The sequence below is a fragment of the Pochonia chlamydosporia genome, chromosome 1 (assembly GCF_001653235.2).
Source record: "Pochonia chlamydosporia 170 chromosome 1, whole genome shotgun sequence".
Lineage (NCBI taxonomy): Eukaryota > Fungi > Ascomycota > Sordariomycetes > Hypocreales > Clavicipitaceae > Pochonia > Pochonia chlamydosporia.
In genome coordinates this window covers 1,607,004-1,633,139 of record NC_035790.1, presented here as the reverse complement: position 1 = coordinate 1,633,139, position 26,136 = coordinate 1,607,004, and the positions used below count along the sequence as shown (strand labels likewise).

The window sequence follows — 26,136 nt, the reverse complement described above, 5'->3', positions numbered from 1 at the left end:
CGGGGGCTAACGATAATTGAGCCCATAAAACAGCCTTATGCTGCCCTGCAGAACAAGGCTAGCACAGCCGCATTCTGACCACCCACCCGTCAGCACGACGATGCCAAAAAGCGCATCGCACGCACCGAACAAATGACGGCACTGGCGACAATGGAGATCCGCCCACCAGTCTTGGACTTTTGATGCGCGAACCACTCGGAGGCACAAAGCAGGGGTTTCAGAACGTACCAGGATGCCGCTTCCAGGCCCAAAAAGCAGGCTGACCATGGCACAGCCATGATGAAAGCCAGTGGCGTCGTTTATTACGAACAATGAGTCCTCCTTGGTTTCGTATTAAAAAGAACCAGACTCCCTCTCAAGCGATTGTCTACAATCTACACTACTTTTACCTTTTCTCATCGCCCTCAATACTGCAGTCGCTCAAATTACCTGGCATAGAGCTATCCGCGAAAACGGCCACGCATAAATCTCAGCTTACAAGCCGCCGTCACATAAACATCGACAAACCATGTGTTTCTGGGGCGAGCCCAACACCTCATACTACTACAAGGAGGAAATCATCCCCTCTCGGCCGTACCGCCGCCACAGGCATCACCACCATTATCATCACTCACATTCGCCGAGGGCGAGCTACACGAGCGTCATGCGGGAGACGTACCGTACTAGCCCGCGGGTGAGCGGGTCGTATGGCCACTATGGATATTCGTCCGGGGCGCCCGTCGTTTATGAGGTTCATCCGTCGACGAGGTACTGAAGTCTGGAGTATTTTATCATGATGTTCAGGTGGATTGGTAGGAATGGGGGGGATGGTTGTGCTGTCGTAGGCGCCGAGGATGGAGTATCCACGATGTGGTTCATGCGTCCGGATAAGCCGGTTGGCTTGGCCCATACGAGCTGCGAGCATGACGAGGGGAGAATAGTGAGCAATGTTTTACGATTGATGAAGGTGTTTCTGGTGGGAGTTTCTTTGGTTCTGATACTTGGCAGTTTTTGCGGTTTAGATGGGATGCATACAGAGCGTAAAGTAGAGATTTGTGTTTGGGAGGGAAATGGGCTTAGGCATCTCTGCTCGATTCTGGGTTCTTTGTTTATAAAAACTGCGTGGGTGTTGCAATTCTTACAGGTACACAGCACTGCAGTAATGGCAATTAAATTTGTGTCTTTTGGCGCGAGCTTTGCTCTTCTTGGCTGGCGGGTTTCATGAGACGTCTACGGAGTACTGGCAAACGGGGATAAAAAACGTCATGGCAAGGGACTGGATACATCCGTGCAAATCCACTTGGGAGGGCCGCGAATCTCGAGATCTCACCAGCAAGCGGTCATCAGTGGCGCTCGTCAGCCCCAAATCCGGCACAGGCGTCAACATTCAATTCAACGATACGGAATATTGCTAGGCTCCAACAATGTCCACTGGTCATTCGGCGGGGGCGGGGTTCTGGTTCCAGTTTATCTCGACTTGACTCTGGTTGCGATGGCTGTAAGTCAGTCAGTCAGTCAGTCCGCAGCTCACATCCTCCCGATCCCAATGAATGACATCATGGCGCATTCCGTCACCACGAGCAAAACCCATGTCTCGATCCCACAGCCAGCAAGCTTTCCGGCACTTCTTGGCGCCAAATGAGGCAGAGCGAAGCAACTAGACATCATTCTGGATGTGTCTTTTCAACGAAAATTGTCTCGCCAGCCAGTGTGAAAATGGAAACCAGCCCACTCGCAGCTAGCTAGTCCTTTTGTATGTTTGCCTGAGCAGCTTGAGCTGAGCACACAGAGTTGCACCATATGGTTCCCCAAATCCATATCCATTCCCACATGCAAGCTGTTTAAAAACCTGCTTGCGCCGCTTGCTCCGCTGGGCTTGGATGACTTTTCCCCCTCCTACTTTTTGTTGCTTCGTATACCCAGAATTGTAGTTCTATTGTTGTGATCCCTGCTTTTGCATTCGCTACGGCTTACTGGGATCCAGGTTGACGCAAGAGCTCCGAAAGCTATTCGTCGCATACTTATACTGTATGTATGGTTATAGCTGTGCCTCCAACCAAGCTCCAGTGGAGAATAACTTGAATACGTGAGCTTCCAAGCGTACAATGGAAAGACAGCTAACAGAATCACTCATCGTAGTCGGAAGCAGCCAGACGACCTACTTGCCTCTGCTGCTCATCGTAGCTGCCTTTAATTCCAAAGACACTCGGAAGCCGCAACTATGTAAGTGAACCCGGCGATGCCGCGGGCTCTCAAGCTCCCTCCAGCCAGTCTACAAGCTATGCGACACATGCACCAGACACTTAAATGAGCTCTTCCGCAAAGCTGCCTACCTCTTCACCATGTCGCGATCCAGTTTTGACGGCTCTTTCATGCAGCTTGGCCCAGCTCAGTTCCGCTACCTCCCAGCCGAGTCGATAGCTAACAGCCCTTCTACCCGCAGGAATCGCGCGCTCTCAATCCGTTCCGGCAGCAAGTCCAACAAGGGCTCCAGCTCCGGAAGCCAGCTACCAAGCTTCTCCTTCAGCTCGCTCCGTGGCCAAGCTCAACCCGAGCTGTCACGCAAGCTGTTCAAGCTAATCAAGTCTGAGAACAACCTCATTAACGCTCACGAGGCGGCGGGCCGCGAGCGCATCAATATTGCAACCCAGCTGTCTGAGTGGGGAGAGCAGACGGGCGATGATGCCATCAGTGACATCTCCGACAAGGTTGGTGTGGTTCTGAGCGAGATTGGGGAGCAGGAAGACACCTATGCCCATTCCTTGGATGACTCTCGCGGCCGTCTCAAGTCGATTCGTAACACTGAGAAGACGTCCAGCCTAGCCGCGACGGCAAGGCCAAGATTGCGGATGAGATTGCGAAGCTCAAGATGAAGGAACCGGAGAGTGCGAGACTGGTTGTCCTGGAGCAGGAGCTTGTTCGGGCAGAGGCTGAGAATCTGGTTGCTGAAGCTCAACTGACCAACATTGTAAGTGCGGGATGGCAATATCAGCTGCAGTCTACGTTTGTAGTTGCGGAACATGTGCTAACGAACCGGATAGACACGTCAGAAGCTCAAGGAGGCTTACGATTCCGAGTTCCTCGCCACCATTGAGCGAGCCGAGAAGCAGATTATTCTTGCCAAGCATGGACGTCGTCTTCTGGCCCTTCTTGATGACACACCTGTTATTCCCGGCGACACCCGTCCCGCCTACGCTGATGGTGGGCAGGCTCGTCAGATCCTTAACGACTGCGAAGATGATCTTCGAGACTGGCGGGCAGAGACTGAATTGTATGATGCTCCCGCTGCTGAGGTATCCCCTGTGAAGGAGAAGCAGCCGGCTTTGGATGTTGAGGCGGATACTGGCGTGAAGGAGACTGAGATGGACGTCAAGGCGGCTGCGTAATAGTTTTGTATGGCTTTCGTATGATTACTGCTTGATTAGTCGGGTAAAGTGTTCTCCTGGTATAAGGGTTCTGGTTCTGGTTCTGGTTCGTGGTCTTCTCACTCATGTTAATGGTAGCCGATTTAGGTTGAGGTAGGGTTAGGAGTCGAGCAATATGATCGGGTATTCGATGTGCGTTTGTGCTTGACAAGCATTTGTGTTTTGTGTGACAATTAGCAGGCATCGGTACCTTAAATCGTCCATCCAATGGACCGCGGTAGTCTGTTTCATGTATTTGAGTGAAGCTCAGACACGGCTTCCTTGGTGAACAGCCAAATGTTTGAAGAGCTGTGAGCTGGGCATTGGAGGTATATCAACAGTCAGCAGCAAGACGGCAGGCTACCCAATTGCCCAACTCCTAGATGCATGGATGATGTAACCCATCGTCTGCAGATTGGACAACGCTGTTTAAGGTCGTCAGCCGGCACACCCTCACAGAACAGATGTGGCAACTTGTCGCATGCAGCAAACAGATGCTACCAATGAGTGACTAGTTGACCCATTTCCAAACAAGCATTCAACTGCTTATGTCGACATTTGCGACGTATGATAAGCTGTCATGATGGGAAAGTGCACCAGATGAACTAGCGCAAACTTTGCGGCATATAATACGTACCAAATGCGTCTTTAGGATCTGCGTTGAATATTGATAGAGAAAGAGGCACTGGGGTCGAAGCAGGCATCAAATCGGCACGGCTATGGCCAACATTGAAGGTGCGAGCTTGAGGTGAGCTAAACTCGGCTCACCTTAGGATCCAGCCACTAAATGACCCATGGACCCTCGGAGTGGCCCCTATCTTCCTCCCGTTGTTCCCCGACCCGTTCTGAATCAAATCGACATCAAGGCTCCATGTCCGAGGGACAAACATGAGCCAAAAACTGCTGCCAAAAAAACTAGCTCCCGAAACCCATTGACAACCACTGAAGCCTGGCATTTGATCCGTCTGGCGCAACAGAGCCATCAATTGAGAATAACCTCGGTTTGCCGACCATCATTCCCACCCTTCCCGCCTCCGTGCGAGCCCATCCCAACGGAATCACAAGAGAATTAAAAGATTTCCCACCTCCCCTTCCGTATCCCGTCCTACTCAAAACCCGCCCCCTTTTTGCCCATTGAAGCCCAATTGATGCTCTCACGACGTGGATTCCGGCTCCAAGACCCCCGGCGTCTGCAGAGCCTGTCCCAATTATCAAGCTGGGCCAATCACGACGGCGGCGCCTCGCACACAGCAGCACAAACGAGATCTGGAGCAAGGTCGACGGCCTCAAGAGCAACAGCGGCGAGGCCGATATCGACGGCTGTAGCGACGTCGGCTCCGGTGCTGGCTCCATTGAGAGGTTGGCGAGCACGAGCGTCGGGCAAACGGCAGATCCAGCAGTCTCGGGCGTTGCTCACAGCAGCATCGGCAACAAACGCCAGCTTGGGCTCAACGGCCAGAAGGACAACCTTGATCAACGCGAAAGCTGCCGGCCCTGCATCTGCATCTGCAACACCCACCCTGTCACCACGGCCAAGGCCCATCGCCACAGCTGCCATGTCCACGCCCACGTCCACGTCCACCAGTTTCCATACTAGCACTGCTATGGGTCTGCGTGCCCCGCCTCCCCCTCCTTCTTCCTCCCACCATATCACCTCATCCAAAATCTCGTCACAGCGGACTGCGCAAATTGCTCGTCATTTGTCTGGGTCCCCTGCCCAATCTTTCTCTTCTTCAACTTTCCCTTCACCATCAACGTCTTCACGATCGTCTTCCTCGCCCAAAATGGATTCCCGAGTCGCTTATGGCGTCCACAAGAATGGCGCTCCCAACACCAAGAGCTACAAGGTCTACATCAACCAGCACTCTAATGTGAATGGTCAGACTGTCTCCAAGATCATCTCCCCTTTCCACGACATTCCTCTGTATGCCAATGAGGAGAAGACCATTCTCAACATGGTTGTTGAGATTCCACGATGGACCAATGCTAAGCTTGAGGTATGTATAGCGATGAGTGGTCTGGTCTGCACCTCTGCCTGGGAGACACGTTTGCCTGTCACATGAAATTTTTAGATCATACGTGCGACAGTCTTTCTTTGGGCTCATTTCTTTGGCTCGTCAATCCCAAAACCGACTGTAACTGGCCTACTAACTGCGATTCCACTAGATCTCCAAGAAGGAAGACCTCAACCCCATCTTGCAGGACGTAAAGGGCGACAAGGTTCGATTTGTTCGCAACTGCTTCCCCCACAAGGGATACCTGTGGAACTATGGTGCTTTCCCCCAAGTAAGTCCTTGCCGATTGACCAAGTATTTGATATCTTGCTAATACTAGACCTCCTTAGACTTGGGAAGACCCCACCCACAAGGACGGCAACACCCAGGCCTTTGGTGACAACGACCCTCTTGACGTTTGCGATATCAGCGAGTTTGTTGGTTACACTGGACAGGTCAAGCAGGTCAAGGTTCTTGGCATCATGGCTCTCCTCGATGAAGGAGAGACGGACTGGAAAGTCATCGTTATTGACGTCAAGGACGCTCTGGCCCCCAAGCTCAACGACATCGAGGATGTTGAGCGCCACCTGCCTGGTCTGATGCGCGCCACTAACGAGTGGTTCCGTATCTACAAAATCCCTGATGGCAAGCCTGAGAACCAGTTCGCTTTCACCGGCGAATCCAAGAACAAGGCGTAAGGGCTTTAATGAACACTGTCTACTTTCTGGCCACATGCTAACACATTCTTTTAGATTCGCCAATGGCATCATTGAGGAATGCCACAACGCCTGGAAGGTCCTCATCAATGCCCAGACCAAGCCCAAGGAGAACTCGGACGAGAACCCTGGCGCCAAGATCAAGATGTAAGATTCTCAATGCGGCTTATACTTGTGAAGCATTATTCTAACCTGCGCCTTAGTACCAACACTACACAAGCCGGCACTCCTGGTTACACCCAACAGGCCCCTCCCGTGGCTCCCCACGAGGAGCTCCCTCCTAAGGAGGTTACTGACACCAATGTTGACAAGTGGTTCTACATTAGCGGCGCTTCTGCTTAAGCATGTAATGTGTATGGAGGCGAAAGCGAAATATTTTATGACCGTCATGAAGGCGATAAAAAGTAGTTAGGTCGCATAAAAGCCATCCTGCAGAAATATACAAAAGCTCTTTTTCCTTAGCAAATTATTTATTGTACACTCGTGGACTTGCTCTTCGCCCACGGCTCGGTATCCCTTCCGTTGTAATACAAAACGCCGTAAATGCAAACAGTAGGCGATTATGGCACATGGTCTAATCCGTCAAGTCGGCCGCCTTTTGTAACTTGCGAGAGTGTCGGTCGACTTCTTCAACGACGCCTTTAATGTTGATCTTGCCGCAATCAAAATTTAGCTCTTTGCCGTCCTCTGTTGAGTGTCAGAATGCAGCCGCCCATTATTCCGTAATAATCAAACCACGTACTGAATTTCACTTTCAAGGAGCTCGGCTCGGCCGAATCTCGAGGCAACAGGCTCGTCGTTATCGATGTACCGCTGGCGCGAGCATTAGGAGGTAGGAAAGTAAGGAACAGTCGAGCGGGTTTTGCGCAAGCCGAAAACGGGTTGAACTTGGCCGTAATCTCGGTCATAAATTTCGTTATCATCTTGACGAGGTCGCCTCCGTGTGAAGTCTCCGCTAGGACTTGAAGAAGTGGTGGTTAAAACTCAATTGGCGTCTGGAAAACAGTTCGTCTGGTCCTCCTGCCTTGGGCGAGATGGATGCAGCATCCAAATTTAACGTCACGTGCTGACACCTTCCACACCAGAGCCAGAAAGCTTGGGTCCCACAACCAGCGAAAGAAAACCACCAAAGCACATGGAGCCTCACTTTCCTCTTTCTTTTTCTTCCCTCAAGCACCGTCCTCTAAGAAACGCCACGCTTCCATGCTACCAAACAGAGATTCTCTTCAATTTCATCTAATCTATTAGAAGATCTTGAAGAGAATCTCAATTTATGCACTTTTTTCCTTTGGAGAAAAGTGCAGAAATAGTACTTGCATGTGAGAAATTCGGAGAAGCCTCTACAACAAGGGAGATAGGGAAACCTGTTCTCTCTTGACCGCGGTCACTCTCTGGAAACAGAGGGGAGGACGGGTCTGCCCGTGAGGGCTCGGCGTCAATCGACGCCCGCAGTTGGCATCAGAAATGTCAGGGCTGCTCTGTTCCTTTTGGGGAATTGGAGATGGTTCCTCTGGGAAGCTGCTGCGTAGATTGTGTGTTGACACTTGAGTGCGATGCGTGGCGTGGTCTAGCTGCCATGATTCGATTCCGATTATTCTTCTTGGAGGACGGTGCTTCACCTCTTTTTGTTTTTAGGTATGTTGTTTCTTGAGGGTTTGGGATCGTGCTAACTTGGTGGGTGGATGGGTAGCTTGGGGTTGGGTTGGGTGGGATGGTGATGGGTGGTTTTCTGGGTATTACATTGGTATTCGAGAGTGTAGTTTTTGAATGGGAAGATTTATGAAATTGGGAATGTGAACATTTTGTTTTGATATTGAGTTTGTGGGTGGTGTTTTGTGGTGGTTGTGAGTCATCAGCCAGCTGTGCCTAGGTTTGGGCACTGGTTATGAATTCAAATTTTCTTTGCCTTTGGCTCCAGAACACAAGAATGCATTCGGCCTTTTCGAAATGAAAGCTTCATAATACGCTTTGTAGCTATATTTTTGGCGTGAAGGAACGCTGTAACGATCCGTCGGTCATGTATTGAAGCTCAAGCTCCTAGAAAATGGGCCAATCAGCAATGTATCATCAACGTCACAGACCCACAATAGACACTTCCCAAAAGCTGCCATGGTGTCTTGAAATCAGGACCAACGCACTCTCGTCTGTCACTACAACCGTACAAACCCAGACTGTTCCCTGTACATATCAGTCGAGTGGTCCATCGCCGACAGTTCAACAACAATGTCCATAGCAGCTCTACAAGAGCGACTCACTGCTTTGCAAGAGACCACCACACAACTAAGGGAGCTCATCGACCGGCTCGCCCATCTCGACTTCCAACCCGGCTCCGTCCCCCAAGGCACCGATGAAGAAAGCAGCGTGAGCGGCGAACTAAGTGAAGAAATCGGCCAGCTTCTACGAAATGGCCTCGACGAACAGGAACTTCTCCAAGAAGAAGTCAAGTTTGCTCGACCGGAAGGAGTAGAAAAGACAGGGCTAAGGGAAAGTGTCGATCGGCTTGCTTCCGAACTCGCCAGGTAACTTTTCTTTGTCCATTCTTTTTTCAACACATATTAATGCGGTTATTAGTTGCCGGGGAAACTTTCGAAAAGCACGACTAGCAGCACGAGAATCTCTAGCCCGAGCCCAGAAACTAGAACGCCAACTCATCATACAATCGTACTCCCTCCCCGTCTCTGAGCCAGACGTCTTGCAAACCGAAGAGGCTCCCGCGCCTATACACCGCCCCCAGCGATATTATCAAGAGCATCAACAATCGCATCTGTCCGAAAACGAGCAACGTACTGTTGGGGCAGGCAACGATGTTACGAATGCGCTGCGCCGAACGCACGATCTCATCGCCACGGAGCTGTTTCGCAGCGAATATGCGCACCAAACTCTGACTGAGTCGTCTGCTGCGCTGAAACAGCTCAATGAGTCGTATTCTTCGTTGGACAGTATGCTCGCCAGTTCACGGGATTTACTGGGGACGTTGCTGCGCTCACAGAAAAGTGATACGTGGTACCTCCAGACGTCTATGTACATGTTGATGGTGACGGGGGCGTGGCTGTTGTTCAGGCGGCTTTTGTATGGCCCAATGTGGTGGTTGGTTTGGCTGCCGTTGCGGGTGTTGTTTGGCGTGGGGTCCAAGGCTGGGAGTGCGGTGATGCAGAGAGGTGCTGGGGAGTCTGGCAAGGTTGGGGGCGTGGGCGAGGACGGCAAAGTTTCGGTGGAGGGGTTGCCGAAGGAGGATTTGCCGACTGTGCAGGTGGGAGGGAAGATGGACTCGGGCTCGAAGGACGACTCGGATTCCATGATTGAAAAGGTTGCCAAGGTAGTTGAAGAGGCGGGTGAGTTGGGGAACTTGGGCGGCGAGGGGGATGTTGATGCGGAGGACCAGCCGAGGAATCCTAAAAAGAGGATGTGGGAGGAGCCGGAGGTCAAGTCAGAAACCGGCTCAGAGGGCATACGTGATGAATTGTAAGATGATGTTGATATCAAGCATTTAAATAGCCTGTTTTTAAAATCTTCCCCATACTCGCTTGATTCTGTTGAAGATGTGCCACCGTACCTTTCTTCGCTCCTCCCGTCTAATTTCTATACGCCTTGAAATGGTTCAACTATATGCCCCCGATTTAACAACTTATATACTCAACTGGTGAAAATCAAGCCCGATCAGGCGCAACGCGAGCAATCTCACTAATCCAAGGAAGACCCAGCTTCTTCATCTCCACCGCCAACTGGAACAAATAATCAAGACTAAATCCCCAAAAGTCAGCATCACGTCCCAAATTACCTACCAAAGTCAAACTCACCTCTCACACATCGTCTTCGCCTTGTGCACATTATCCCCCCAAACATACACGCCATGCCTCCTCACCAACACGGCATACGTATCCGGATATTTCTCCATCGCCTCCTCCAAATACTCCGTCAAGTCCTCCTCATGCGGCGTATTCTCAATCACCGGAATCCTCAGCGTATCATGATACCCCAAGTTCCCCTGCCTGGTCATGCCCTTCCCGAAGCCCTTGATCTGCTCAATGTTGTTGATCTCAAAGACCTTGTCGTTTCCCGGCCCTTGCGCTTCCAGAAGGAGAGTGACGAGGACGGCCCATTGGGAGTGCGTGTGGATGCAGCAGCCGGCGTTGCGGCGCGTAAAGGCCGCGAGGAAGAGGGGCGTGCATTGCGATGGTTTGTAGCACGGTGGTGAGCGGAGGTAGGTGCGTTGCTTGAAGGTTGGTTCTTGGGCGGCGAGTGAGAGGACGTATATGTCTGTGTTTTTCATGAGTTCTTTTTGGACGCCGGAGGGGGCGATGTAGACGAGATCTCTGTGTGGGTTTTTAGCGAATTTTCCTTTAGCTTTGGAGGTGGTTTGGGGGGAATGTACTTTTCGCGGATTGAGCATCCGCCTCCGGTACCAGTCACCCATCCGAGGGTCCAGAATTTGGCACACAGTGAAGGGATGAGGTTGGCCGGGTGCTCTGGGTTGTTGGAGGTGATGAGCTGGTCGCCCTCGTCGAGCCGGCGCTTTTTATCATCGTGCTCGGTGGTCATTGTGCTGGTGGAATGGGATGGTTTCTCGATACTGGCTACTACGACAAAGGCTTGGGTATAATTTGGGCGGTGGCCGTGGGATGTGTCATAAACGGTCAATGGCGGCTATCACCATTAGGATTCTCTGGTGACATGTGGTTGAAGATTTGGCGATGATGAAATCGGCACTTGGTGGGGCTCTGTCCGTCGGTCCACCTGAGACTTTCGATTGACTTGGTGAGACTGCGGCGCGAGCCATTGGCTGTTTATATGACTACATGGGCATTTCAAAGAGTTATAGTGCTTTGCTGTGCTGTGATGGCGATGGAATTCCGCTATTATAAAATCCCCTCATACGTTAGAATCATCGTATGGGCAGACAGCTAGAGCAACAGCTTCAAATGCTCGTGGTGGATTGCGCCGTGCGGGTTGGCCAAGAATAGCTGATGGTACGTACCAGGCCTCACCTCTGCAGATGTGGCTGCCAAATGGGAAGGAGCGGTGGGTCACATACTTTAATCTCCCTCATCACCAGGGAGAAGCAATTAATATAGTCTCGACACTGCGCAGAAAGTTCAACGACAAAGAATAATAAACTCGAGACATGCGCACCTACAGCAGCCGCCACGTCTTCAGCTAAAACACTGCCAAAGCAAGAACATCGTCCGGCCCAACGCATTTCACTCGACCCATCACCAGACCAGCTTGATCGGCCCAGACCATGGCTGCTGGTTTTGTGGAACAAATGTCTGCATGTGGTCCTCTTGAAAATCCGGCTTGGAGCGAGGAGGTGCCCAGCCTCAGCCACGACGCGCTACAGACGCGACCGTTGAACCTTCGTCGTGAAGGTTGCATGGCCCCTGATTCTTTTGCTCAGGAGTGAAACGGCTGTGCCTGGGTCGAAGAATCAATTGGTTGTGTGCTTTTTGGATAGCCATTGAAGAATAAATGACGCAGTAATTCGCAATCAGTGCGGTCAGTTGAAGTCAGTCAGAATTCAACTTCCACAAGCCGCGATAAACGATGAGGGTCAAAAATATTTCGCACTGGCAATGGCCGCAAAACTTGGCGGGACCAGACCATGAATCGGCCTGAGATCGATCTGCGTCTCCTCGGCGGCCGTGTCACGAAAAACACGAACAAAGCTGCACTTCACGTCCCCATTGATCTGCCCTCCCAGCTCGTATTTCGAGGCACACACACACATATCATCCTACCCGCACACATGGAGTACTATCGAGCTCCATGCTTGGTGTGATAGGTGTCACATGGTTCCTTCTTCTTTTCTACCTGAATCGAACGTATTTGGGCAACATTGCATAGGCGAATTGAACCAAGGCATATTACTGTGTGACGTGCCTGGATTGTACAACACAAGACACGACACCTAATTTCCGGTCCTGAAAGAGTCCCCGGAATGACTGCTCCTCACTGGCAGCACCGTCGTCGGTTGGCAAAGCACGGGTGTACTGTCAAGGTGTGGTTTACTCCACAGTCAGTTCTCTGTTGTTCCTGGAAGTAGCGCTCATGTGTCAACAAGTGAATTGCCTGTCAAGGGAAATAGATACTTGACCTTTCCGGAATGCTCGCGATTGAATCCCCGGGGAGATGAATCATGCCAAAGAATGAACTGCACTTGGCATAAGGACACAAAAACAACAACAACTCATGCTCTAGTTAATACGTGACAACTTCGGACGATAGAGCACAACCCGAATTCCTCACGAGCCCCATGCTCGACTCAGACACGCTGTTCTGTTTGGTCGATTGCCTGAATCAATCGGTTCTTGTCTCGGAACGAGACAATCACCACTGCCAAAAGACAACATTGAACCCGCTGACTCCACACAAGACCTGAAGGTCCAGATTCAACAGCTACATGGTAAAGTAGCACCAAACCTTGACACAGGAGTTATTATACCAGCGACAATTTCTAGCACCGACAATCATCCTGCTGCGACGTTTTTGGAGGAGCAGTTGGCTATTTTCAAGTCCCCTCGTTGGCTACTACCAGACATGGGGCCAAGGTAGTCGCCCGCGGTGGAACGTTGAGCGCACTGAGGCTTGCAGCTGGTGATACTCCACAACGGGGCGGCCAACTCAATGTGGCCAAAGACCAAGAGAAAATGGACAGACGAGGTGACAACACGAGCTCTGTGCGGGAACCCAAGCAACCCTTCGCCATGCAAGGCCAGCGGCAAAGGCAGGGCGGTGCCAGGTTTTGGCCGGCACACAAGCCGGCCTGCCTGGACTCGGAGTTCTCATGTCATATCTCATGGAAAGGTTTTTGAACACGGTCAGGGGCGTCAGCCGAAGCCGCAGTCTTCAATTTCAGGCCATCACATCGATTGCAGCCGTCTTTTTCCCATTGAACGTTTGCATGGAGTAATATTACGCCAAAAGAAAATGCAACTGCGGGCCATCGCAGTAGCCGACCAAGGCAGCTCATAATAGATCAGCTCACGAGGCTAACAAGACAAGGTACATGGGCGTATGGCGTGGCGTGCTGTGGTGTAATTAAATGCACAAATCTTGCAGGAGCCTTGTCAGAAAACTTGGTCGACTCGTTGGCGCTTCCCCAGATGCCAGAGCATCCGATCTACACCAAGGTTTGCCCTTCAGCTACTCATTTCACTTCGTCAATGCCCTCTGGAGCCAACCTCCGACACGAGAAAGGAGATCCAGGAGAGAGTCTGGTGTGGTGGATTGTGGCTAGTGGCGCCAACGGGCCAGACTCATCCCTTACTCACCCCCTCTCCACCACAAATTGAGATATGGCCTTGCGCCAGGATCGGGGTCAGACACCACAACATTGCCCATGCTAATAATGTGACAATGGCACGAAGCATCTGGTCGCTCCAGATACCCCTGTTCCTGTCGGCACAGTCCATGGACCATGGCAGCCGTAGCTGGGGGCAAGCCTCAGACCACACACCATGATGGATACGTCCGGTGCCTGCCCCTGGCTAATAATAAAGGACCTCGCTTCCCCAGGGCGGACCAGAATTCGAGTTTCTTCTTTTCTCGACTTATTCTCTCTGCTTTCCACCAGTCCAGTCTTCCATTTAAGTCTCTCGCTTTGGTCACTAGCTTGTTGCTCGTCAGCATCGCCTTTTTAATACTTCTACCAGGTACATACCTAATACTGTCGACGTTTAGACTTTCGTCCAATTTCACCCGTCAAGATGCGTTTCACCACCTTCCTCGTCTCTGGCGCCCTTGCTGCCGTTGCTGTCGCTCAGTCTACCACTACCACTGCCAGTGCTCCTAAGTCTTCTTCCGAGATTTGCCTTGCGAAGTGCCCCGCGGGTGACGTTGTGTGCCAGTCTCACTGCATCACTGTAAGTTGATTCTTCGACTGTTTTGTTTATTTGCTTTTTGGCGTAGGTGTTTCACTCGTACGCTCGCGTGCGTGTCTCGCGGCTGTGCTGCGAACCCAATTGATCGCCAAGCGCCTATTTTCTCGGCCATCCGCTCACAAAGAAATGCAACAGGTTCCCTCTCCCAACGACCAGAACGCCAACGACACCACCAAGTGTGCGGCGGATTGCAAGCAGGGAGACGGCTCCCAAGCCCAGACCGAGGCGTTCGCCAAGTGCGTCCAGGATTGCATTGCCAAGCACTTCTATGTCTCCAGCGAGGGAACGCCCAAGGCTACCGGAGGCAGCGGTGGCTCCGGTTCTGGTTCTGGCTCCGGCTCCGGCTCCGATGCCACCGCTACCGGCACTGGTGCCTCTCCCACCAATACTGGTTCTGGCTCTGGAACACAGACTACTGGTTCAGGTTCGGGTACTGGTACCCAAACTGGCTCTGGTGCCGCTGCCAGCAAGACCGGTGCCGCTGCTGGCTTGACTGTTGGTTCTTCTGGCGCTTTCATTGGTGCTCTTGCTGCCCTCCTTGCCCTGTAAATGGATGTTGCTCTTGATTTCGAATCTCTTCGAGTTTAAAAGAAGGACGATATTAATGCGGATGTAATGGGAGCAACTGTATTTTATATTCTGTATGGTTGGTTGGTGCAGGATGATGGGAGGAGGGTTAAATTGGAGTGAATATATACCCATGTCATGGTCCAAAGCGAAGAAATTGTTCCCTGCATACTGACACTACTGTGACATCTAACGTCCTAACGTAACCAGTACGAATTCATCCGACCCTTTCGATTCACAGGCTTGAGGTTGGCACTTGACGTTGCAAAGAGGTCAAGTCATATCTCCAGAAAGCTTGGTCAACAGATGTAACTATGCTTGTGGCAGCCGAACCGAATTAGTTGATAATGACTGTTTTACATCTTCAATGTCGTTTCAGGGAGTTGGCGTAATCATCACCGCTCCATACCTGCCAGCCGTGTCCGTGTAAATGAAGATACAGAACTACTCCGCACAAGACGTTCGCATCTACCTAGACAGCCTCTGAAGACAGTTCTGCCGGAATGTAATTTCCTTACCAGCGGTGACGAAACCCACTCCACCCACGATGGCGTCACGGCACGCCATGCCATCTCGGTTGGATGTTCCGAGGCGGTAGTCAGAATGGATAAACCCCATCGTTATGGTTTGGAACTCAAAAGATGTTCAAAACTAGTACAAACTGTGACTCGTTTAGTAACGCGTGCTATAGAGGGTTATTGAATGTCTATATGTAAGGCGCACGCGCGCACAAGTAACGCTCTACTCTCCACTGCATATTACTGCTACTTTACTAGTATATTACTAGCGCTTTATATATCCAGATATACAAGGAGGAAGCTTTAGTCTTCAATATAATATACTCTACTGCTACTGCCTAGCGTTATCTACTACTATTATAGTGCCTGTTACACTGTGTGTAATATTAGGGTATATAGTCTAGTAGTTTAGCTTTAGGTGCAAGTAGACTGCAGTTCATGTGTGTGTGCAAATGTGTCTAGAAGGTCTAGACTAATAGCTGTTCTAGGGTCTAACGCAAAGGAAAAACTTCTAATTACAAGATGCAAATCCTCCAGACCAACTACAGGCTCTAGACAAGCCTTTATCAGTACACTAGCAAAATAAACTAGTTAGTATTCTTTACCTTTAGAATACATAGCCTTTTATCTATTAACTTACTGGGTAATCAACACCACAAGGAATGTTCTTTATCCTTCCCTCCTCAAATACACGACAGACACCGTACCGGAAATTTGCATTAGGCGGATCGCAATTCTAGCAGAGCACAATTTAGTTAGTTTATTGCTTTGCATTTTGTATTCTCTTAGGGGCTAGCACAAACCCCCGGATTCACTGGCTTAGTTGGTGGTGAAATAGGCGGCCGTTCAGCAGGAGGAACCCAAGGAGGAGGAGGAGGCGGCTGACCAGGAGCAGTAGCCCTAGGCCTGCCCCACCGACTGGGGAGGTAAGTATATGTTTTATTTGCGCGCTTGCGCTTCCTCGTCCTCGGAGGCCTGACCCGGCGGGGTTTAGCAGAAGGAATCCCGGGACGAACCCTTTCAAGAGACTTAGTCTGCCGCGCTTTTTTTTTTGGCCCAGAATTAATAAGGCTAGCAAATAAGAGTATAAGAAGAATTGCAGTAAACTTTATTTTCATTTTGTGAGAAAGGGAGAGATATAAATTATATTTTAGTTTCTTAAACTTATAAGATACCTAGGGGAATATAGAAATAATATTATAGAAAGAGTAAGAAACTAGTTCACCTTTATATTTTAATAGTATACTTTTACCTTTATAAGTAGCGCTAAATTTTAGGTTTAGCTATTATTTATAATAGAGTAGCATAGTAACTTAGTAGTAAGATATACTTTGCGAGTTTCTAAACACGTTTAATTAGAAGTATTTATATAGCTTAGAGAACAATAGCTAGTTATTATATATAATAGATAAAAGATTAGCCTAAAGTTTGTAAATAGTTTAAAGTATAATAAGCACTATAGTAATTAGAGTATTGCTAAAAAATACAATACAATACAAAATACAATACAATACAATACAAAATACAATACAATACAAAATACAATACAATACAAAATACAATATACAATACAATACAAAATACAATACAATACAAAATACAATACAATACAATACAAAATACAATACAATACAATACAATACAATACAATACAAAATACAATACAATACAAAATACAATACAATACAAAATACAATATAATACAAAATACAATACAATACAAAATACAATATAATACAAAATTATTAGGGGCCATCCCAGAGAAAGAGTAACTGCAGGTAGCAGGCACCACGCTATTACCCTACTTCTAGTATAAAAGGATAAGAGAAGAGCTTCTTAGATTTAAGGAGGTTAGAGATTAAGACTATTATAATTCTAACTGCTAGATATCTGCTATTTTGCTATAAATATAAGATTACTCCTCTTATCCTTCACTCTGCTTATTTGACTACCCAATCTAACAGTAGGTAAAAAATACAAATATAATACAATACAAAATAAATACAATACAAAATAAATACAATACAAAATAAATACAATACAAAATAAATACAATACAAAACAAAATAAATACAATACAAAATACAAGTAACCCCCAAAAAATACAATAAATACAATACAAGCAATGCTCTGATAGTGTATATAGCTTATACTATGTGGGCGGAATTGCTCACACTTAGGGGCCTAACAAGGGGATAGGAAAAGGGACTTTGTCAGAAGCTATCCCCAAGAGGGGCTGACTGCAAGAAGCAGACACCGCACCGCTACCCCGCTCCTAGTATAAAAGGAAGGGGAGAAGAGATCTTTGGGGTTTTAAAGGAGGTTAGAGATTAAGACTGTTACCATTCTAACTGCCAGATATCTGCTATTTTGCTATAAATATAAGATTACTTCCCTTGTCTCTTACTCTGCTTATTTAAATACCCTCCCTGATAATTTAATCTCTCTACCCTTTAGGGCAGCAGACTGTTGGATAAGGCAGTAAGATGATAGATATAAATGCTCCTACTAAACTAACCCCACGCGGCGAACACGTAGTAACTACTGCTGAAAGCTTAGCGCTCTCTAGGTCTACTAAGAACTTCCCCTAAGATACTCCCCTAGACCGGCAAGTGAGTGCAACCATGGAAGTGGAAGACAAAATAGCGATTTAAGAGGCTATTAATAGAGTTATAAGGAAGCTATAACTTGCAAGGAAGCAAGCAGAGCTAGCCGTGCTAGAATTGCAACTAAAGGGTGTTAAGGAGGAATAAAGGAGCAGTAAAGCGCCTCTGCTACCTTAACCCTACACTAAGCTTGTAGCGCTATAGCCATAATATAGCATTGCGAAGGCATAGCTAAAGGCACCTATATATAAGGGGGATACCTATGAGAGCCTGTAATACTTCCTCTTAGACCTTAATGCTGCCTTTACTATAGATTAGTATAGCTTTCCTAATAACGCTACTAAGGTTGCCTATGCTAGCAGCTGCCTTGCTAAAGATGTAAAGCGATAATGGATAAGATATACTGTAGTGGACGGACTTATCTAGTACTAAGACCACTTGTGGGTTAGCTTTGTTAAATGGTTAAAGAAAGGAACTATAGACGAAGACTTACGCTGCTTGGAAGCAATAAAGATGCTAATAGGCCTTTGACAGGAGGAAGAATAGACCTTCTAGGCATATAAGAAGGTCTAGGGCAAGGTAGAGGCTAAGCTTCCTAAGCCTATCCTAGAATAGTTATAAATCTGTATGTTTATTAATAGCCTAAATAACGCTATAAGGAAGTAGGTACTTAGCTAGGAGTTTCTAAAGAGCTAGAATTATCTTATGGGGTAAGGAAAGAAGGCAGAGGTTGCAATTAAACCTGCTAAAGGAGGATGTAGTGGGCGGAGAGACCGAAAATAAGATTGCTTGCAATTGCTAATAGCAATAAATAAATAGCAGGCAAGCAGCAAAGAAGCAGCATCCTTAATGGGGATATTACCCTTATAAGCGTCTAAAATAATATGCTATAAATGTTAGAAACTAGGATACATCTTACCTAACTGTAAGGAACCTAATTGCAGAACTTGCGATAGTAGTTGCTATACTACTTCCACCTATGGATAGAGTAGCAACTAAGTAGCAAGAAACCCAAATAAATTACCTATCTTAACTATACGTAAGTAGGAAGCTAGGTCTGCCGCAGACAAACCTAAAGACCTGCAGATACAGATGTAAGTAATACTGCGGCGGGATTATAGCTGGATAGCTGTAAACGCGCTGTTTAACCTAGGCGCTATACATACTATTATTAAACCGGGCTTATTAAGTGAAACAAGCTGGAAGAATGTGCGGCCTGACTAGTAGAGGTTAGAGAGCGTAGCGGGAACCTCGCTATTACACTATAGGGTTCTTAACTAAGTTATAAGAATTACTAATAGTACTAGCTATGCAAGAATGTGCTAACTTAGCTGCTATGTTGCTAATGCTAGAGAAGACCTTATTCTTAGAATAGACTGGGCTTTAGGGTACAAGCTAGTAGTGATAAGTTGGGAATAAGGGTACTAGAGATACCTAATTCTAGCCCCTTAGCTCTTAATAGTATAAGGAAAGCGACAAGTGCGCTGCAAGGCAAACCAATTAGCAGTTGTGCTAGTGCTTTAATAGGGTTTCTACCCAGACTAAATCACTAGACCTAATAACCACCTTAATAGCAGCAAAGAAGCAGAGAAAGAGGTACCTAGTGCCTATACAGAATACTAAGATGTGTTCTCTAAGGAGGAAGCTGCTATACTACCCTCCCTTAAAGGCTAAACATATGCTATTAAACTAGAGGATAGGCAGATACTACCTTAGGGACCTATCTATAGCCTAGCAGAAAAAGAGCTATAAGTTCTCTGTGAGTACCTAGCTAGCGCAGCGCAATAAGGCTAGATAAGAAGGTTAATAAGCCTAGTAGGGGCCCTAATCCTCTTTATGCCAAAGAAAGGGGGCTAGCTACGCCTATGTGTGGATTATAGGGGCCTTAACAAGGTTATAAGAAAGGATAAGGCGCTCTTGCTACTAATTACTAAGATCCTTAATAGGCTAAGGGACGTAAAGGTGTACACCAAACTAGACCTTAAAGATGCTTACTACCAGCTATGTATTCGCGAGAGCGATAAGTAGAAGACCGCCTTTTAGTGCCAATATGGTCACTTTAAGTATCTTGTAATGCTGTTTAGCCTGGTTAATGCCCTAGCAACCTTTTAGGAATACATTAATAACGCCTTAGAGGAGCTAATTAATACTATCTGCATTATATACCTAGATAATATCCTAGTGTATAGCAGTAATATTATAGAGCATAAGCAGCATATTTGCTAAGTGCTAGAGAGGCTCTACAAGGCAAAGCTATACGCAAATGTTAATAAATGTGACTTTTTAGTTATAAAGGTAGGGTTTCTTAGATTTATAGTAACTAATAAGGGAATTAAGATAGAACTAGAGTGCATCTAGGCTATTATTAACTAGCTGCTACCTTATAGCGTGATAGATGTAAGGTCCTTCTTAGGATTTGCGGGATTCTATTAACGATTCATAAAGGGATATAGTAAGATAACTGTCCTACTAATAGACCTCCTAAAGGGAGATAGTAAAGATAACTTCTAGCTAAATAGTAATGTAATAGCAGCATTCTAAGAGCTAAAATAACGGTTTTAAGAAGCGCCTATTCTAGTGCACTTTAATCTAGATGTACTACTATAGCTAGAGACTAATGCTTTAGGCTTTACTATAGGGGCTATACTAGCATAGTTACTGCTAGATTGCTAGCACCTAGTAGCGTATATATTAAGAAAGCTCTCACCTATTAAGCTACGCTATATTACCCCTAATATAGAGCTGCTAGCTATCTAGGAGGCATTTAGGACGTGGAGATATTATCTTGCATACTCTACGCACCTAATCCGCATTATTACAAACTATTTAAACCATAAGTATCTAGCATCTAAGCCTAAGCTAATAAGCAGGCAGGTTATAGCGCTAGACAAGCTATATCCCTTTAATTTTACGATATAATATTGTTTAGGACTAGCTAACCTAGCGGATAGTCTATCTAGGCAGCTAGACTATTTTAATAACAAGGCAGCAGCATAGGCAAAGGCTTTATAGCTACCTCTTTTTCTAGTAAAGTTTGCAGAGAATAAGCAGCAAGAAAGCTATAGTGCTAGCTAGAGTATATAGCCTACCCTACAGCTATTAAAGCTGCGGTCTATTGCTAGCGAAGAAAAGAGCAACACTTATGCTGCGAGATATAAGGTTGCCTTTTATAAGCAGCAAGAAAGCTATAATACTAAGCACGTGAAGCCCACCCTGTAGCTATTAAAGCTATAGTCTATTGCTGGCAAAGAAAAGAGCAATACTTATGCTGCGAGATGTAAGGTTGCCTTTTGCAAGCAGCAAGAAAGCTATAACAGCCTATTAAAGCTACAGCCTATCGCTAGCAAGATATTAAAGCCGTAATATATTGCTAGCGAAGAAGAGAGCAATACTTATACTGCGAGATATAAGGTTGCCTTTTGCAAGCAGCAAGAAAGCTATAATAGCCTATTAAAGCTATAGCCTATTGCTAGCAAGATATTAAAGCCGCAATATATTGCTAGCGAAGAAGAGAGCAATACTTATGCTGTGAGATGTGAGGTTGCCTTTTGTAAGCAGCAAGAAAGCTGTAACAGCCTATTAAAGCTGTAGCCTATCGCTAGCAAGATATTAAAGCTGCAATCTATTACTAGCGAAGAAGAGAGCGATACTTATGCTGCGAGATATGAGGTTGCCTTTTGTAAGCAATAGAGCCCCCAGCTAGTAGAGTTAGGACTAGCTATAGAGTAGCTAGTCTGCTAGAGTACTATAGCGCGACTTTTAGCTGTTAGGAGGGTCTCTGCTAAATTAAGCCCTATGATGGATGGTCTAGGTAGTAAGGGGCCTGCGGGAGTCCCTACTATCCTAGAAGCACTATTAGAGGCGCAATAGAGGGACGCCTTTATTGCCTAATAACTAGAGTTACTTGCAAGTAACTTAAAAGCAGTAACCTAGAGGCGTGGACCTTAGGGAGTTAATACAAGTAGACTGCTCCTATATAAGAGCTATATTTACGTTCTAGGAGGTCTATAAAAAGAGTTACTACTGCTAGTTTATAATAACCTAGCTGCTAGGCATTATAGAGTAAGTAAGACTTTATATAGGCTTGCAGCTTAGTATTACTAGCAGGGCATAAAGAAGCAGGTTAAGGACTATGTGGGCACCTGCCTAAACTGTTAAGTCTTAAAACTAAGGCTGTACTGCCTGTACGGCAAACTTATAGCTCTCCCTATGCTAGATTGCCCCTTTTAGGAGATATTAATAGACTTTATTACTGGCCTACCCCCTATAAGCGTGTATAGGAATAAGGTCTATAACTCTATCTTAGTTATTATGGATTAATTCTCTAAGTATGCTATTTATAAACTAGTATCTAAGCAGATTACTAGCGATAGACTTACTACTATTTTCTTAGACTAAGTCTTTAAGGACTATGGCATGCCTAAGGGGATTATGATGGATTAAGGCATAACCTTTACTAGTAGCTTTTAGGGGACTTTCTGCTACCTCCTAGCAACTAAGTAGCGGCTTAGCACGGCATTTTACCCTTAAATGGATAGCTAAACTAAGCGCCTAAATTAAATCCTAGAGCACTATATTAGGGCTTTTGGAAGTATTAAGCAGACAGACTAGCTAGACTGCCTGCTAATAGCGCAATTTACTTATAATACTAGCTATTATACGGCATATAGCTACTCTCTAGTAGAGGCGCTGTAAGGATTTACCCCTAGGGGACTAAGTCACGCTATTAAGCCCCTTGATATTATTAATAAGCAGGCTAAAAGTAGAGCACTAGAGCTACAAACCTACTACTAGTCTATTAAGTAACTACTTAGCAGCATGCAAGCTAAATATGCTAAATATTATAATTGTAAGTGTATCCCTGTGAAGTTCTAAGAAGGAGACTATATGCTGTTATCTACTAAAAACATTAACCTATAGCGCCCTAGTAGGAAGCTTGCAGCTAAGTACCTAGGACCTTACCGTGTTATTTAGTTAATTAGGAACCGCTATATGGCATATTAGCTATAAATGCCTAAGGGCACCTAAATACATAACGTCTTCTACGTCTCTAATTTAGAGCCTTTTCAAGGAAATATAAAGGAGGCTCTAGCTGCAAGACAGTTACAAGATAGCACCTTAGAGCCTGCGCCTAAGTATAAGGTTAAATAGATAGTTGCCCATAAATATAACGGGAAAAGGCGCTACTACCTAGTAAAATAGGTAGGATATAATACCTTAGAAAATTCCTAGCTATTATGCTAAGACTTTAATACCTAAGAGCTTTTAAATAACTATAACAAATAGGTTTACAGCAAGTTAGCAGTAAGGTTATAATAGAATAGCTAAGTAGGGCCAAAAATAAAAATTTAATTCCTAGGGCAAAATATTAAAGATATAATTGTTAAAATAGCCCTCCTAGCTACTACCTAGCTGCTATCTAGCTACTTAAGCTCCCCCTTAGCATCCTCCACCTCTAACTAGTATATTAGCTTATCTAGCTTAATTGGCACTAAGAGCGGTACCACGCAAGCTGGAAGGAGCTCATAATATTCAGAGAACTAGCTATAAGTTAGCAGCAAGGCTGCAGTTATAGACCTATATTATTAGACTTACTAGAGTGCTATTTTTACACATGTAGCGGAGGCAATTTGCAATTTCTAGGGAAGCCTACACCTAGGTTACCTCGCATAGCTGCAAGATTATAGCGCGTTTATTAACGACCGCCTTGCGGGCGGCTGCTGCTTTAATCTAGGCACAGCAGGCCTGTCCCTCCTTATCCTTATTTTTCTCCTTAGCTAAGGCGCAAACTAGCTCCTTGTGAGCAGCAAGGAAGTTAGCATTGCTATAGTACTAATTCTCTTCTTTATTAATAGCATTCTTAGCTACAAAGGTAGCCTTATAGGCATAGCAGGCACGGGAACCAAGCTAGCTACTAGTTAGCGGCAAACAAGCTATAGTAGCGTAGGTACTCATAGGAATATATAGCTTATTATTTTTGAAATAATAGGCACATTTAGTGGTGTTAGCTACCAAGCAGTTAGCAGGAGCAAGCGGTAACCTAGCGGCTAACTTATAGCTCTCTGCCGGCGCACATATAGCTAGGACGCCCAGATTTTTCGCCTTATATTTAGGCGTGCTATTAGTAGTAATATTAGCGGGATGGAACTTCTAGTTAGCTATCCTGTAAGCATACTGCTAGCAGCATCCTACCTCTAAGCTAGCTGCTAGTTAGCACTATACACGCAGCAAGAAGGACAAAAAACCTACCTATAAGAAGTACATTCCTTAATTAGGGTAGGAGGCATCCCTGTTGCAGCTGGGGTGCTCCTAGGCATAGTCTTGTAGCCAGTCTGGCGATAAGGCATAGTAATCTAGCAGCTGGTTAGCAGCAAACACGCTACTAGGACTGCAAAGAGTACCTACTAAATTAACGAAATTTTAGGACAGGAAATTGTAAAATGTGGGAATTCTATTAAAAATTAAGGGGATTAGCACTGCTATGCGGCTAACTTGCAGTAAGGGCGCTAGCGAGCTGCTACCACGGGAAGTACTTACAAGGATAAGAGGGGATAAAGGAGGAAAGAAGGAAAGGAAGGAAGGAAGGGGGGGAGGTCCTGCTTATATATCTGGGGGATTAGGATTAACAGCTGATAGCTGTGGAGTTAATAGCTGCCCTAGCAGCTATCAGCTTGCAGCTGCTCAGGCACCTGTTAGCAGCTAATCAGGCATCCTAGGGCTAGAAGCTATTTATAGCTGCGAGTTACCAGCGATATAGCTGTGACCAAGCACGGTCACAACAAAAGGAGGGTAACTCTGTCAGAAGCTATCCCCAAGAGGGGCTAACTGCAAGAAGCAGACACCACACCGCTACCCTGCTCCTAGTATAAAAGGAAGGGGAGAAGAGATCTTTGGGGTTTTAAAGGAGGTTAGAGATTAAGACCGTTACCATTCTGACTGCCAGATATCTGCTATTTCGCTACGAATACAAGATTACTTCCCTTGTCCCTTACTCTGCTTATTTGAACACCCTCCCTGACAGACTTAGTGTTTTTATTTAATCTTATAGCTAGCACACAGATAAAAGGGAGGTTCTTCCCCCTTTAGCTAGAAATTTAATTAACAGACTTAACCGCAATTTTCTTAACTAGAGCTATTTACTTAGTGCATTTAATGCTTATTTACTAAATCCCTTATTAACTAAGAGTACCTTTCTTTGCTACTAGCTATACCTTATAGAGGTATACTACTAAATAATATTGCTAAAGTCTTTTAGAAAGACTAAAGTAATTAAAGATTAAATACTATTTAATCTAGGCAATTAGAAGGATTCTAACTATTTAGACTAAAGGGAAGTAATAATCTAGACTAAATTGCTAATAAGCTGCGTGTAAGTGCGGTACTTTGCAGGCTACTCTGAGCTCTTAGGTGTGTTTGTTTTGGGCTAACAAAATACTGTGTTTTACTATAGTTATATTATATCTTCTAATATAAAGCTATTTTTAGCTTATTTGCTATATTACGCTACTGCGAGGCATAGGTAAGCTATATTCTATTAAATGCTAAAAGCTATTACTATATATAATCGTATTCTAATATATTCTTAGAATATTCCTAATATAAATTATTACTATACTATAGAATAGCCTGATAACTAATCTCTTAACCTGCAAGTCGACAAATGCGGAGGTAATGCCGTGAAGTTTGCAGATGTACGCTCGTTAGCATGCGATGGTACGGTGGTATTCGTGCAGTGATTGTTTATGTGCGGGCGGTTGGCAATTATGAAAATTGTGAGCCAAAGATAAGAGCTAGCTACGGATATCATCCATTGCATGTTGTAAGACGGATACTTCATCAATTGGCAAGTTGGATGCTGTAACTTAGGATCGGGAAGCACCACCATTTTGTCGTAGCGCAGATCTGCAGCACGTGTATTGCCCGGATAGAACTGTCACGAGATGTGAAATTCTAGACTGGAATACCAGACGTCTCAAGTGAACTATAGTAGGTGCCAGAATACACAGAATATGAGTCTAGGCCATGTGATATACGGTTGTCAAATATGACGCTGGAATCAAGAACACAAGCAAGACAAAAATGCAATGTCAGAACAGGTGTAGGTTAAGTATCCTGATGCCGAGCACTTGGTTGTAGGGTAGCTCAGATTAGGTTCAACCAAATCAGGATATCGTGTTTCTTGCAGCGGGTTTCCCCTGCAGCGGCTAGAGTCCGTAGTATCTGGTACGATTTAGAATGCCGTGTATCTGCAAGGCGTCGCTTATCTGCATGTTAGGCGGATTATTTACTATTGTACTGTGAATAGATTGTTGCACTGTTTGCTCTTTAGCCGACACAGCAAACAGAGGGTGGAAACGATATTGGTTACCTATGTGTGGGCTATTTGTCAACGATTCGCAAAGCGGGAAAAAAGACTCAATTTCAAGGTGCCCCAATAAAGGCAACGAATACCGTCTAACGTGTCCTTTTCACTCA

The 26,136-nt window shown here is 46.1% G+C and overlaps 8 protein-coding genes across 8 annotated transcripts; 5 read left to right on the top strand and 3 right to left on the bottom strand.

Annotated features, from left to right (window-relative positions):
* Positions 1–311: 311 nt before the first annotated feature.
* On the top strand, positions 312–677 carry VFPPC_17405 (hypothetical protein; the record flags this gene model as incomplete). The annotated part of the gene is made up of 1 exon (XM_022429117.1): positions 312–677. One exon carries the CDS (start codon positions 312–314, stop codon positions 675–677), a length of 366 nt encoding a protein of 121 aa, XP_022285866.1.
* A 1,644-nt stretch (positions 678–2,321) lies between these two features.
* VFPPC_00392 (sphingolipid long chain base-responsive protein PIL1) lies at positions 2,322–3,365 on the top strand (the record flags this gene model as incomplete). Its single annotated transcript, XM_018280417.1, has 3 exons — positions 2,322–2,687; positions 2,798–2,947; positions 3,021–3,365. The coding sequence occupies 3 exons, from the start codon at positions 2,322–2,324 to the stop codon at positions 3,363–3,365; spliced, it is 861 nt and encodes a 286-aa protein (XP_018148490.1).
* Positions 3,366–4,608: 1,243 nt separating this feature from the next.
* On the bottom strand, positions 4,609–4,941 carry VFPPC_15122 (hypothetical protein; the record flags this gene model as incomplete). The annotated part of the gene is made up of 1 exon (XM_018292875.1): positions 4,609–4,941. The coding sequence occupies one exon, from the start codon at positions 4,939–4,941 to the stop codon at positions 4,609–4,611; it is 333 nt and encodes a 110-aa protein (XP_018148489.1).
* A 226-nt stretch (positions 4,942–5,167) lies between these two features.
* On the top strand, positions 5,168–6,435 carry VFPPC_00390 (inorganic pyrophosphatase; the record flags this gene model as incomplete). Its single annotated transcript, XM_018280416.1, has 5 exons — positions 5,168–5,380; positions 5,550–5,669; positions 5,728–6,071; positions 6,130–6,240; positions 6,297–6,435. 5 exons carry the CDS (start codon positions 5,168–5,170, stop codon positions 6,433–6,435), a joined length of 927 nt encoding a protein of 308 aa, XP_018148488.1.
* Positions 6,436–6,667: 232 nt separating this feature from the next.
* On the bottom strand, positions 6,668–7,016 carry VFPPC_15121 (mitochondrial ribosomal protein L44; the record flags this gene model as incomplete). The annotated part of the gene is made up of 2 exons (XM_018292874.1): positions 6,668–6,780; positions 6,836–7,016. 2 exons carry the CDS (start codon positions 7,014–7,016, stop codon positions 6,668–6,670), a joined length of 294 nt encoding a protein of 97 aa, XP_018148487.1.
* A 1,300-nt stretch (positions 7,017–8,316) lies between these two features.
* VFPPC_00389 (Sec20 domain-containing protein) lies at positions 8,317–9,559 on the top strand (the record flags this gene model as incomplete). The annotated part of the gene is made up of 2 exons (XM_018280415.1): positions 8,317–8,612; positions 8,665–9,559. The coding sequence occupies 2 exons, from the start codon at positions 8,317–8,319 to the stop codon at positions 9,557–9,559; spliced, it is 1,191 nt and encodes a 396-aa protein (XP_018148486.1).
* A 181-nt stretch (positions 9,560–9,740) lies between these two features.
* VFPPC_12771 (methylthioribulose-1-phosphate dehydratase) lies at positions 9,741–10,632 on the bottom strand (the record flags this gene model as incomplete). The annotated part of the gene is made up of 3 exons (XM_018290548.1): positions 9,741–9,834; positions 9,891–10,406; positions 10,466–10,632. 3 exons carry the CDS (start codon positions 10,630–10,632, stop codon positions 9,741–9,743), a joined length of 777 nt encoding a protein of 258 aa, XP_018148485.1.
* Positions 10,633–13,796: 3,164 nt separating this feature from the next.
* VFPPC_00386 (hypothetical protein) lies at positions 13,797–14,519 on the top strand (the record flags this gene model as incomplete). Its single annotated transcript, XM_018280413.1, has 2 exons — positions 13,797–13,952; positions 14,106–14,519. The coding sequence occupies 2 exons, from the start codon at positions 13,797–13,799 to the stop codon at positions 14,517–14,519; spliced, it is 570 nt and encodes a 189-aa protein (XP_018148483.1).
* Positions 14,520–26,136: the final 11,617 nt, after the last annotated feature.